The 13,647-nt window shown below is 34.9% G+C and overlaps 1 protein-coding gene across 1 annotated transcript in view; it reads left to right on the plus strand.

Annotated features, from left to right (window-relative positions):
- The first annotated feature begins 841 nt into the window (after positions 1 to 841).
- Positions 842 to 13,647, plus strand: part of LOC117340888 (centrosomal protein of 164 kDa-like) — a 62,511-nt gene continuing 49,705 nt past the window's right edge. Inside the window, 9 exon segments of the mRNA XM_033902669.1 lie at positions 842 to 973; positions 1,266 to 1,375; positions 1,956 to 2,067; positions 4,552 to 4,673; positions 5,322 to 5,369; positions 5,986 to 6,062; positions 7,685 to 7,778; positions 7,780 to 7,829; positions 13,086 to 13,214. Of these exon segments, the coding sequence (XP_033758560.1) occupies positions 1,294 to 1,375; positions 1,956 to 2,067; positions 4,552 to 4,673; positions 5,322 to 5,369; positions 5,986 to 6,062; positions 7,685 to 7,778; positions 7,780 to 7,829; positions 13,086 to 13,214 (714 nt within the window). The 5' untranslated portion in view covers positions 842 to 973; positions 1,266 to 1,293.

The raw sequence follows: 13,647 nt of genomic DNA on the forward strand, positions 1-13,647 counted from the left end.
CAATACGGATTGGATACGTCTGACTTCATATCGCATAAGGAAAAAGAAAATTAGAATTGAAAAAAAAAATAATAATAAATTGACAGAGATGGTGTTAAAAAGCAAGACGAAGGAAAACCTCAACTGTGAAGATTTAAATCACACACAATATATTATGATTGAATCCATTCGAAACATCTGCGTGCGAGAAATAAGGAGTGTCCTGTTTCCCAATCAGGCATAATAAAGGTCAGTACCGATATATAGAAAAAATATTAGATTTTTCTCCTAGTGTATCAAACAAGATTGGTATAGTGGTTGTACGGGTTAATATTTTTCTATGAATACTAACCAATGGACACATGTGCTTCAATGTGAATCGGTTTTTAGTGAGGATGTTTTTTTTTATCAGAATCTTATAAATATGGAATTCTCTGACGAGAATTTATAACAAACAAACAATATTTCCAGTATTCTTATTAATTCTATTCTGTATTTGTGCATGCTTTTTACTGTTGGAGTCGGTTTTAAAAGCTCATTAGACCTAATGTTGATTTGTTATAATATGTAGCCTACCGACTATAAAGATCGGTCCAACTGGTATCACAATCAACCACCTTGGCATAAGGGAAGTAACTCTTATATAAAATTCCAAATAATGACTTCTCCCTTTAGTGACAGTAATACTAACTAAAAACATATTATTTTCGATGAGTCAACTCCTTACATAGTTGGAATAAATAAATGAGTTTACAACCTATATCCTGTTTATGTGATAAGCTCAAAGTAAATTGATTTCAGACACACACCTTTCAGATTGGTAAATGACTAGTCCCGTGAAATTAAAAAAAAAAATCCCACAATTCCTCACTGTCAAGGAAGCAGTATGGCGTGAAAATAGCAAGACGTTTAAACTTGCTCGGACATTAAACATGATTTTAAATTGTAAAGACAGGTGAAAATAATGCTTTTATGAAATGTGCTTCTTTTTCACGTAAGTATGTGTCTAGAAAACTCTTAAATCCACACTAGTTTAAGAATTACGACGAAAAATATCGATATTTGTTTCACAAAACGTGTCTGAACAAAAACATTATACTCTGGAGAAATGTCAAAAACGCACCTAAATGTCTTGTTTACATTCTGTATTGTTCAATGTAGAGGCAAGCAGATAATCCAATTTAAAAAATGAGCTTGATATTAAAATCAAATAGTATATATGTACTTTTTAATTGATAATAATTGACAGAAACGTCAAAATAATACATAATGTTTTGCTTTCAAAGGTTTTGAAGAAAGTTCAGAACTAACGAAATGGACGCGGGAAGGATGATGATCAATGACCAGGTTATTCTGGAGGAAGATTACGATGAGAACTATCAGCCTAGCGAAGACGGTGAGGACTAGATATTTCAATGACTGAACTTTTAACCATCCATAATAATAATTAGTTGTCTATGATAAGGCATGCAACAGTTGGCAGATGGCCCATTAATAATGAATGCAGTTCAGATTAGCATGATCATTTTGTTTTTGTATAGGGGTGATGATATTATATCATGATTTCATGGAATTTACATATGATATCCATGGAATTACGATACTTTGTGATATCAGATTTTTTAAAATAGAAACTAAATTGCAATAACTCTGTTGTAATTAAAAACAAGTTTTAAAGAAAAGTAATGAAGTAAGTTTATTTTCTTATAAAAGTATCTAAATTGAGCCCCTGTCAGTTCAATTTGAGAAATAATTTTATAGAAGACTTATAATGAATGCAATGACCGATTCATATTGTCAATAAATGATTGGTTTATATATAAATGACTGGTTTATATATATTGTCAATAAATAACAGTTTTATAATGTATATTTGTTGAACTGTTCTCTGTACTAAATTTTATGATTTTGGAGGGTTAATGAATAGTGAATTGATGTTCATCCATTAAAGCACATATTTAATTTTGGATTTTCAGAGATCGTTGAGTATGCACAGATCATTGGTATTGATCCTCGTACAGAGCCCCATCTTCTTTGGATTGCACGGGAGGGAATAAATGCTCCTCTGCCTGAAAACTGGAGACCCTGGTGAGTGACACAATTAGCTGACAGGCCTTTCCTGACAGCTTTAACTGGGGCTGAAAGTCATATTGGAACATTTTCCCAATTGAAATCATTAAGTGCAGCAACTGACTAGAATTCACTTGAATTTTCTTACAAAATCAGCTAAAAAGGCTCTAGATCTGTTGAAAATTAGCGAAAAAGCCTGGTTAAGCTATTGGTGTCAAGATCACAGCATGTAATGTAATAGAGGAAGAAAAAATGTATGTTCTATATACATGGTGAGACATACAAAATATTAAAAAAAAAGATGAAAAGTCCTCATATTACACTGACTGTTGGTATCCCCCTAAACAGCCTTCGACACTAACGGTAGACCTGGTGCCCGAGTCCACCAAAATATTTGGAGGTCTCCAAAAACTGCGCTTACCTGGAGACCGTCGGGCACTGAGATTTTTACATTGAGGTGTTCTTAAAATGTAGGAATTTTTAGTAAAATGTACCCAAAAAGTTGTCGATTTAATTTCAATATCCATCAGTCGTTTATACCCATGTGTTGCACGCATGTAAAACTGCACTTGTGTACTCCCGTCTTTCCGGTCGCCAGAGTATTTGGAACGCTTGTAATTTTAGACAATAAACTAGTACTATTTCAAGCGTCTATATGACTAAGGTAAGTCGGCGCGAAGCGAAAGTGACCTTCACTTGCATTGACCTAGGGTAAACAACACACGTACATACAGAGATGCATCGGTGGTTGGGGCTGTCGCCTCCTCCGAAAAAAGCCAAGACATCGAAGGAACGACGGGTTCAACAGCATCAATACGAGAAAGAAAAGAAAGTTCCAGAACTCCTTGCAAACACAGTTTAATTGGTTGCGCTACGACGATGTACACATGTACTGTACACTGTGTCGTAAACATGGAGAAACCGGGTCGTTTACTACAGGAGGAGGATAAACTGGCCAATAACCAGGATCTTATTGAACTTCAACGGAAGTCTTTTAAACTCCTCATGGAAATAATATAATAAAATATTTGAACAAATGAAATAAGTTTCTTTTTATAATTTTTTTGTTGTTGAAAATGTGGGCTCCAAGATTCTGTGGAGGGCACCAAGAATTTAAGTATCAGGAGACCGTTGGTCTCCAAGACCTGGAAAGTTAGTGTCAAAGGCTGCTAAACACCAGTCCTCATATGACCCTGTCTATGTTGTTCCCCTAGACATCAGTCCCCATATGACCCTGTCTATGTTGTTCCCCTAGACATCAGTCCCCATATGACCCTGTCTATGTTGTTCCCCTAGACATCAGTCCCCATATGACCCTGTCTATGTTGTTCCCCTAGACATCAGTCCCCATATGACCCTGTCTATGTTGTTCCCCTTGAAACCCGTCCCCATATGACCCTGTCTATGTTGTTCCCCTAGACATCAGTCCCCATATGACCCTGTCTATGTTGTTCCCCTAGACATCAGTCCACATATGACCCTGTCTATGTTGTTCCCCTAGACATCAGTCCCCATATGACCCTGTCTATGTTGTTCCCCTAGACATCAGTCCCCATATGACCCTGTCTATGTTGTTCCCCTAGACATCAGTCCCCATATGACCCTGTCTATGTTGTTCCCCTAGACATCAGTCCCCATATGATCCTGGCTGTGTTGTCCCCTAGACATCAGTCCCCATATGACCCTGTCTATGTTGTTCCCCTAGACATCAGTCCCCATATGACCCTGTCTATGTTGTTCCCCTAGACATCAGTCCCCATATGACCCTGTCTATGTTGTTCCCCTAGACATCAGTCCCCATATGACCCTGTCTATGTTGTTCCCCTAGACATCAGTCCACATATGACCCTGTTTATGTTGTCCTAGACACCTGTCCTCATATGACCCTAGCTGTGTTGTCCCCTAGACTCCAGTCCTCCTATGATGCTGGATGGTATAAAACCAACTTAACTAAGCATCACACAGGCATCATTTACATCTATACTAAAAACTAATGTGGAAACGGAAAAAGGGGAAAACAGTTAAGATATTATGCGATTTTGAATTTTTTTTTTTTTCAAATATCATGCTATATCATGTTTTACTGATAATTGGCTGTTCCTGATCTTTTAGTAATCTTATAATTATTACATTGATGTTCATTTTACACAGAATTTGTTTGTTTGTAGCAAAATCCCATCTGATCAGTCTGATGAAATGTGTGTCTGTAACAAATACAGTTTAACCCTTTCAACCCTAAGAAACTTTAGTGGACTCTGCCATTCATTCATCATTTAAAGTCCAATATGGTCAGTAGGGGTGACAGGGTTAATTAAGTAGTGTGTCTCTAACTAATACAGTTAACCCTTTCAACCCTAAGAAACTTTAGTGGACTCTGCCATTCATTCATCATTTAAAGTCCAATATGGTCAGTAGGGGTGAAAGGGTTAATTAAGTAGTGTGTCTGTAACTAATACAGTTAAATAAGTAGTGTATGATGTTGAATTTGTTGTCTTTTTACAGTCAAGATCCCAATGATGACATCTACTATTTCAACTTTGCGTCGGGAGAAAGTATCTGGGACCATCCATGTGACGAGTTTTATCGGAAAATGGTGGCTGATGAGCGCAAGAAATATATCATGGGTATGCTTGAGTGGTGTTTTAATCTTCGAATTTGTAGAAAAATTCTTCTTTATCGTCTTTATAAATTTAAAGATCTCAAAAAATGTTTTTGATCTTGGAAAATGTATTTGATCTCATAAAATGTGTTTGATCAACAGGATAACTTTGTTTCTGGGTGAAATACTTTCATAAACAAAAATGACAAACAATCTCTGTTTTTCTTTCATCATCTGTAAAGTAATTAGATATATCAGCGCTTTTTCTGTGGGGATTGTTGGGGCCATTAATGGGCCTCATTCCCAATTGAAATTAATTTACTACTTAGACTAGATTCTGTTTACTCCTGAAATTTTTCTTCTCAAATTTATTAACGCAACAAGCAAATGAAAAGCCCTGTATATTCCTCTTAAGTCAGCTAAATGTCATCAGTTGTTTCTAACGTCACAAAGTGTTACATAAGAAAGTCCACTGTTAAGTATATATGAAGAACAAATTCATATATTCACATTAGGTTCATAAGAGGTGATCAAATTTGGGAGGATAATTTCAGCAAAGTTTCACTACATACCATGTTTGATTTCCAAGAAAGATTGCAATTCCGAGAAACGTTAAAATCTTAATATAAAAGTATAATGTTTTTGTACAACGTAGTGACTTGTTCTTTTACAGGAGGAGGGTCCAGAGCAGGTCCTGGTGGTCAAGGGCCTGGAGCTGCAGGTTAGTCACTTAGTGTAAATATAGATTAAACAATTCGGACTAGGAGATGTATAGACTGACCACCAGTCCTAGGTTTTATTGCAAAGAATTCATCGACTAAATTCTATTACTATATTATTTCCCCATAGTTTGAAGATTTACTCTAGAATCAGATTTACCCCACAGACCATATAAATCATAAAGCTTGATTTTATTGATAATTATGATATATATTCTAGAGAAAGGGGGCAGACGAGGGGATAAGGAATTTACTTTGAATTGAAACTCAGTTGAATTAAGGAATTTACTTTGAATTGAAACTCAGTTGAATTAAGGAATTTACTTTGAATTGAAACTCAGTTGAATTAAAGCATTTACTTTTATTGAAACTCAGTTGAATTGAAACTCAGTTATGTTATGTTTTTGTAATGAATCTATTATCAAAATCAAGTAAAAAAATTTCATAATAAATTTTTCAATATTTGATACTTGCATATTTATAAAGTCACATCACAGAATCTGAAAGATAAGACTAAAATTAGACCTTAGTCGTAGTAGTAATAGAGGTAGTTTGTAATTAACTAGTGTCACATTTGTAGAATTTTATGGTTTATGTTGGTGGCTTCTCCTGTTGTAGCAGGGAAGAAAGGAAAAATGGGAAAAGTGGATGGAAAGAAGAAAAAAGACAAACAAAACAAACAATCTACATTAAAAGTAAGTTGATTGACAGAGTTACTGGAAAATTACCATCGGTGATGTCAGACTAGGATTGAGTCACTAGTTCTGATTGTTGATAGAAAATTCAGTCTGATTAAAATGCAGATCACCATCATAGTATTGTACATACGTTATGAAGACCTGTTGGTGGATAGTTAGGGGTCATGTTCAGATGACCTTTCAACCAACCAATCAAAAGGCAACTGGCAAAGAGTCTGTTTTCCCTCAGCACCCATCATGGTGATGGGGTGTCGTTATTGAAATGAAAATATCTAAGTGTCCCAAATGTCGACTAAACTAAGATGGCTACACCCCTTTGCCAGCCATTTCATGTCCTAAACAACATACATGGGCCGATTGATAAGCCTTGTGTTGAAGGAGGTACTCAAGGATGTTCTTTTTAAGTCCTACTATTTTCTGACAATATAGGGCCGTGTACCCAAGGACTAGTCTCATTTGGTTAGTTTATATCGATGAGGTAACACTTTAAAGAAAACAAGACAAGCGGCATTTGCAAAATGGACAAAATTGGTAAGGGTTAGGCTGAAAGAGTCTGTCATTGCCATGGCTGTCATTCATGATTGTGGCTTTAAATTGATTGAGCATCCACCTTATTCACCTGATCTCGCTCTGTCAGACTTTCATCTATTTCCAAAACTGAAAACAGCTATTTTAGTCACCCTAACCCTAACATGCAGTGGATGACTTTCTGAACAGCCAAGAAAAGGAGTTCTATAAAAGTGGAATTGAGGTCCTTAAACACCAACGGCAAAAATTTATAGTTACTGAAGGGGATTATGTTAAAAAATAATACAATATGTCCGGCAAAATTCAGATCATTCAGTAAACCACAACTTATCAATCAGCCCTCATATTTAGTTGATGGACTACGCATATTTTGTGGAATTTTCATTGTTGTAAGGGACACTACGTTGGAAAGTGATCAGTTAGCAACAAGTAGATAGATCAGTCTTGGAGGCTAATTAATATTTCCAACATGGTTTCTATATCCTAAAGAAGTGACTCAAAGAAATGGTACTATATAATCAGACATTTTTTCTCCCACCTCCTTCATGCATACAATTTCTTTATTTCTCGAGTATATGTATATCGCTAGAATCGATCTAAGCTAAGAAAACCATTTCCTATCTGAAAAAGATACAGTTATGTACCAGTCTGAAGTCGGAAGTGATAGTCCATGTCACTTAGACACTTTCATTACGACTTAAAAGCAAATACCGACCCTACAAAATAAAAAAAATACATGATTTAGTACAAAACGTTCTGATCCACTAGAGGTAGTTTGAGGATGAGATTGTTGATGTCTAGATCTGTGGGATGTCAGCATCCCATTCTGTCCAGTCAAAATGCAGAGCAAAGCAATGGGTAATTGTCAGCATAAATTAACAGCCTCTTACTCGATCACGTCGACAGATTTTCCTTTGATAAGGTGATAGAGAGTCACATTCAGACTACTATAATGATGTTACCAGTCATCTATGAGAAGGAACAACACCTTCTTTTGTCGAGACGGCTTTCAAAAGACGACTGATACCTGCACAACTTATAAATAATGTAATGAATAAGTAATTGATATACATAATATTTGGCTTTTGCAGCAGTTGGGGACCTTTGAAAGCCGAGCAGAGCCTGGGGACACCCTCCCTCCACAGGGGCGGGTCTGGACCAGGGAGTGGTCTGGAGCCAATGAAATCTGGGGGATCACTGGGGCCACTTAGGGGCTCAGCCGGAACCAGTCAACCGGTAAGTTGATAATGCTACTTAGGTACTTCTACATGGGTACTACTACTAGTGTTGAAAATCCCTTGGTTTTTCATAATTGATTTGAAATACTTGGCTATTCTTAACAGATCAATCATTTAATTAGATGATCAGTCTACTGGTGATAATTATTTAAAATTTTATTCTTGTTATTAACTAACAGATGTATAATTAATTTTGACGATTTTTTTTTTATTGTTTAAGTTTCATCTTGAATCCATTACATCTTAAAAAATATTATGAGTTTGACAAAATTTCCTTGCTGGGTCAAACTGGGTATGGCAAATTTCCGAGATAGCGTTGAGTAATCTACTATATTGATGGTGGTTCAGTGAATTAAGGGTTGAGATTGGAATGGAAATGCACTGTATAGAAACATTCACATAATTTTGACTGGAAAATGCATTCAGATGAAGTACCACTTCCAGGTTTTTTCTGAGGGCTTTCTGGGCCCATTAATGGGCCCCATTCCCCATTGGAATTATTTCATTTTAAAGCCAAATTCCCAAAATTTTCTGTTTACTTCTGAAAAAAATCTTTCCCAATTCACCAATTTTCTTCCCAAAATGAGACAAAAAGGACCCTTCCCAAACTTGTGAGAAAAAACCCTGCCCTTGTGTTGTGTAAGCTGCACTGTTTCTTTACCCCTGGGGTAGTCCGAGATTTCCTTCTACATACACCCTTCCTATATATTTTGGAGTGTGTGGGGCGTGTGTCCTGGTCACACAAATGTTTTGTCTGTTGACTGGGAGGTGTGTGAAAGATGTAGATGTTTTTACATCTTAAGGCAGGTGGAAGTCGCTTAAGTAAATAATAGGCATTGAAAAAAATGCTGTTTAACCAATTATTTAATTTATCTGAAAGTACAAAAATAAGCCCCTGCTGATCAATAAGCCCCCTTCAATAAGCCTTTTTAAGGATTAATACTGTAGTAATAAATATTTGTCACAAATCTTCAAACCCTGACTTCCTGTTTTAATTTAGATGCTAGTGTTGATGTGTTTTTGGAATGTTTGTGGTGTGGACAGAGCCCACTTGGTTGTAGTTTGTCTGTTGTGTCGATTCATATCAGTTGCTGCCATCTTGTGGAGACAGGAATATTTACGATAGGGACCCTGAACTGGAAGGTCTTCGAATGAGAATAGTAGCCCAATATTTAATCAAACAGTTTTATGAAATAGCATTTTAACAAATTTGAAAATTTTGTATTGTTTTTATATAGACCATTCCAATGAATTGAAGTTCAAGAGATACTTTGAGAGAGATTCAATGAAATGTTTTATTGCCCATTTTACATTGGTATTCGCTTGGCTTTTATATGACTTGTAGGTGCGCGTGACAGACAGATTTGGCTACCAAAACAAAAATCTCAATAGAACATTGTTTGTTAAATGAAAATCAGATTCCTTGAACTTTGTGAGAAATTCAATGCCAAATACACAGGACTTATAAAGATCAAACTTTGGCGGGCACCAACCCCCTTCTGGCCAAGTTTCATCAACTTTCCTTAACGTAAATGTTTTCCCATCGGAAAGTACAACAGAAATTAAGGAGAGATCCTTAACTTAGATTTTTTCCTTCAGCCCTATGGATAATATAAAGTTAATGAATATCCTTGAGTAGCATTGAGGAAACTGAGTCCTGGATGTCTTGTTACGCTTGATCAATATTCAAGGTAGTAGGGCGCTTATGTTAAATGTTCATTTCAATGATTTTCCTGTGAGTTACAGGGTATTTTAATGGTGCAATCTCTTTAAAGCAAGGTATTGGCCGGGTGGATATTTCAATGGTGCAATTATCGAAAGCCAGATATTGGTGATGAAATATTTTAATGGCACAATCTCTTTAAAGCCAGGTATTGGCCGGGTGTATATTTTGATGGTGCAATTACTTTAAAGCAGGGTATTAGCCAGGTGGATATTTTAGTACTGCTATTATCTTAAAGCCAGGTGTTGGTGTTGGATATATATTAAAAGGGAAGCAACCCTGTTCATGTATTTTATAATGACTCTGATACAAGGGGAGATAACTGTTTGGAATGGTTTATTTTTGTAGGGCTCTCCTGTGAGTACTGACAGGCTTAGTCAGGTTGTACTGATTTTTACTGCTGTGACATATATATTATACTAAATCATCTTAGACCTCCATTTCATCGCTATCTCATACCGCCATTAGGATCTACCAATGATAAACCAGTGCGACACATCCTTAAATCAATTTATCATTGATGGCAACAACGAGGTTGTAATAACCGATTTAGATTTAAAATTTATTTTTTTGTTATAAAATATAGTTTTTTGACGATGGCAAGGTAATGTACTGCAGTTATCAACAAAATGTCATAATGTCTGTTCCCACAGTTTAAAATGTGTACAGTGATTTGAGTGTTTTTGTGTGAGGATTTGTTTAAAATGCTTTACTCTAGATCTGGAACCTCATTATTTCTTTAGGACCTAATTGGCTTCCAATTGGGTCATTATATAAGTATGATGAAATAAGTTTATAAATGGTTCGTCATTATATAAGTATGATGAAATAAGTTTATAAATGATTAGTCATTATATAAGTATGATGATATAAGTTTATAAATGATTCGTCATTATATAAGTATGATGATATAAGTTTATAAATGATTAGTCATTATATAAGTATGATGGTATAAGTTAATAAATGGTTCGTCATTATATAAGTATGATGATATAAGCTTATAAATGGTTCGTCATTATATAAGTATGATGATATAAGTTTATAAATGGTTCGTCATTATATAAGTATGATGATATAAGTTTATGAATGATTCGTTATTATATAAGTATAATGATATAATTAATATGTAAGTTTATAAATGATTCTGTTATCATTGTTAAATTGTTGAAATATAATTCAGAGTTTACTTCAATTGACAGAAATAATACTTTGCAGACTGTTAAATTACAAATAAACAAATTTTTAAGGTTCTGTCATGGCAGCAGTGATGTTTTGAGTGTCTGCTTCATTTTGGCTATTGTGTATATGTGGGAACATCGTCAGGGTGTAAAATCATTGTGTTCATTTTTCAAACATTAATTTAATGCATGAATTGCATGATGTCTGTTACAATTGGTGAGGGTTCTTTTTTTTAAATTAAAATAATAAATAAAACCTGACTAAAGTTAACAATTTCATTTCAAAATTTCACATATATTAGAAATGTGTTGACCTGGTGGAACTTCATAATCAATCTTAATTATAAACATAGTCAGTGTTTGTAGTGGATATTTACAGACAGTTTTTAATACATTATGATTTTAACAGATGATTAAAAAAGATAAGTTGACACTATTTTTTGTCCGTCCTCATGATTACACATACAACAATAGATAATATAACGATATACAAATATATGTACTGGAGTTTGTGCAATAATAATGTATTTGTCAAAATCTTTTATTTGTGAACTGTATGTGTTAAAATAAGATGGTCATTTATATGAGTTTACAAAATTACATTCATTTTCACACAATTTCCACAGGTAGATTTAGAGACTCCCTTCTGTCAGATAGAACCTATTTGAATTTATATAATTTAAGAATAACATCACACCGGGCATAATAAAACCCATTATCCATAATTATACCCAAATCACCCACATCTCCATGTTTAGTCGTAGGTCTGTATTCTCTAGCCAGTGTGTTGTATAGTCACATTGGAATGATTATCATATTTTGTAGATTTGTGTACATGTAGACTCTAGTAGTGTACATCCTACAATATATATATCTATAAATATAGTCTTTATTTGTAATGTTAAAAAATATCCAAATCAACACTTCTCAATTGCCAGGCAGTTACAGTTACACCATCAGGGTTTTTGGGGCCGTTAATGGGCCCCATTCCCAATTGATATTATTTCATATTTAAGCCTAATTCCCAAAATGTTCAGTTTACTCATGAAAAAATCTTTCCCAATTTACCTATTTTCTTCCCAAAATGAGACAAAAAGGCCCTTTCACAAATCAGTGAGAAAAAGCCCTGGCCATACAATTTGTCATTGACTCGTGGGAATGTATGTAACAATTTCACCTTTTTATACCAAACCTTTTAATAGTAGTGTTACGGTATAATGTCCAGTATCCATCCAGTGTAGCTTGTAAGCAAACCTAGTTCTCCCAATTTCTCTGAAACTTGTTATATTAGGATTTATATGTTTCAGAATTTTAATCTTTCTGGAGATCTCCTTTCTAAGTTTTCGAGCAGTCTTTTTGTAGGCATTAAAATAAGGATATGTGAAGTTTTCTGCTAGATGAAGAACGAGACAAAAGTATAGTTTAGATGTCACACTCACAATACCTTTCATCAGTACATTAGTGCCTTTGATACAGAATAGACGCCATTTTCTCTAGACCTGTAATCACTTTTTTTCACCGGGTAGTGTTAGTCGCCAATCTTAATATATTATAATGAGTTAGTATAATGCATCATTAAGTTCATAGCAATACAGATGGTATTTAAACTTTTATTAACTTGGTTGTAAATGTACAAACTTTGATTTAAATTAACAAATATATCTGAGTTGTTTCTTTAAAAGTAATTCCTTGATAACAGTTTTGAAATATTCCACTATATATAGGGCTAAAACTGGTTTTGAAATCAAGAGATTTCGGGGGATATTAACAAAATAGATTTCTGAAGATGTTTTTTTTATTGAGTCAAAACAAGGGGAAGTAATCCATCGTTTGTCAATTCATTATGCCCCATTTCAATAAAAATATTCATGGAAGATATTATAAACATCTTAAAAGTTTTACTGTAGAAGTTGCTTGCTATGCATGACATGCATGGTTACATTTGTAAGAAGATAACTTTTAACCTTGACCATTATTGTTTGTATTTTCTTTCCTTTTTATCTACATTAGAGATTCTTGGATGTCATAGACTGGAAGACTCTTTCAATTTGATAAATATATACATACTAGTTATGCTAATTTACTCACCAGAATATTTAAGAATCAGATGTATTGAGAATTCATTTATTTTAGTTTTCTCGTTTATTTTGAGATGTTTAAATGAGATGAAGGGGGGGGGATCATATTAATTTTTTGCATATTTGTATAATTATATTTTGACAAAAACCATACATTCCTGAAGAATTTCAGTTACAGAAATTTCAATTATTTAACTCTTATATATATATATAATTATACCATCATGTTTTTGATATACATATCTTAACTTAAAGAAATGATTTATTGTTGACAGATGCGGTCAAGCATGAACACAACAACTGGGTCGTTTAAGTCTGGTCAGGCAGTGAACTTGAGTAAGAGTGGAAATCTGACGAGTAGCATGAGTATTCCAATGTACTCTGGGGAGTTCGAGGATGACGAGGTGAGTAGTGTACACTGAGTACGAGGAGTTTGAGGATGACGAGGTGAGTAGTGTATACTGAGTACGAGGAGTTTGAGGATGACGAGGTGAGTAGTGTACACTGAGTACGAGGAGTTTGAGGATGACGAGGTGAGTAGTGTACACTGAGTATGAGGAGTTTGAGGATGACGAGGTGAGTAGTGTGCACTGAGTACGAGGAGTTTGAGGATGACAAGGTGAGTAGTGTACACTGTGTACTAGGAGTTTGAGGATGACGAGGTGAGTATTGTACATGGAGTATGAGGAGTTTGAGGATGACGAGGTGAGTAGTGTACATGGAGTATGAGGAGTTTGAGGATGACGAGGTGAGTAGTGTACACTGAGTATGAGGAGTTTGAGGATGACGAGGTGAGTAGTGTACACTGAGTACGAGGAGTTTGAGGATGACGAGGTG

Source organism: Pecten maximus, chromosome 13, assembly GCF_902652985.1.
Source record: "Pecten maximus chromosome 13, xPecMax1.1, whole genome shotgun sequence".
NCBI lineage: Eukaryota > Metazoa > Mollusca > Bivalvia > Pectinida > Pectinidae > Pecten > Pecten maximus.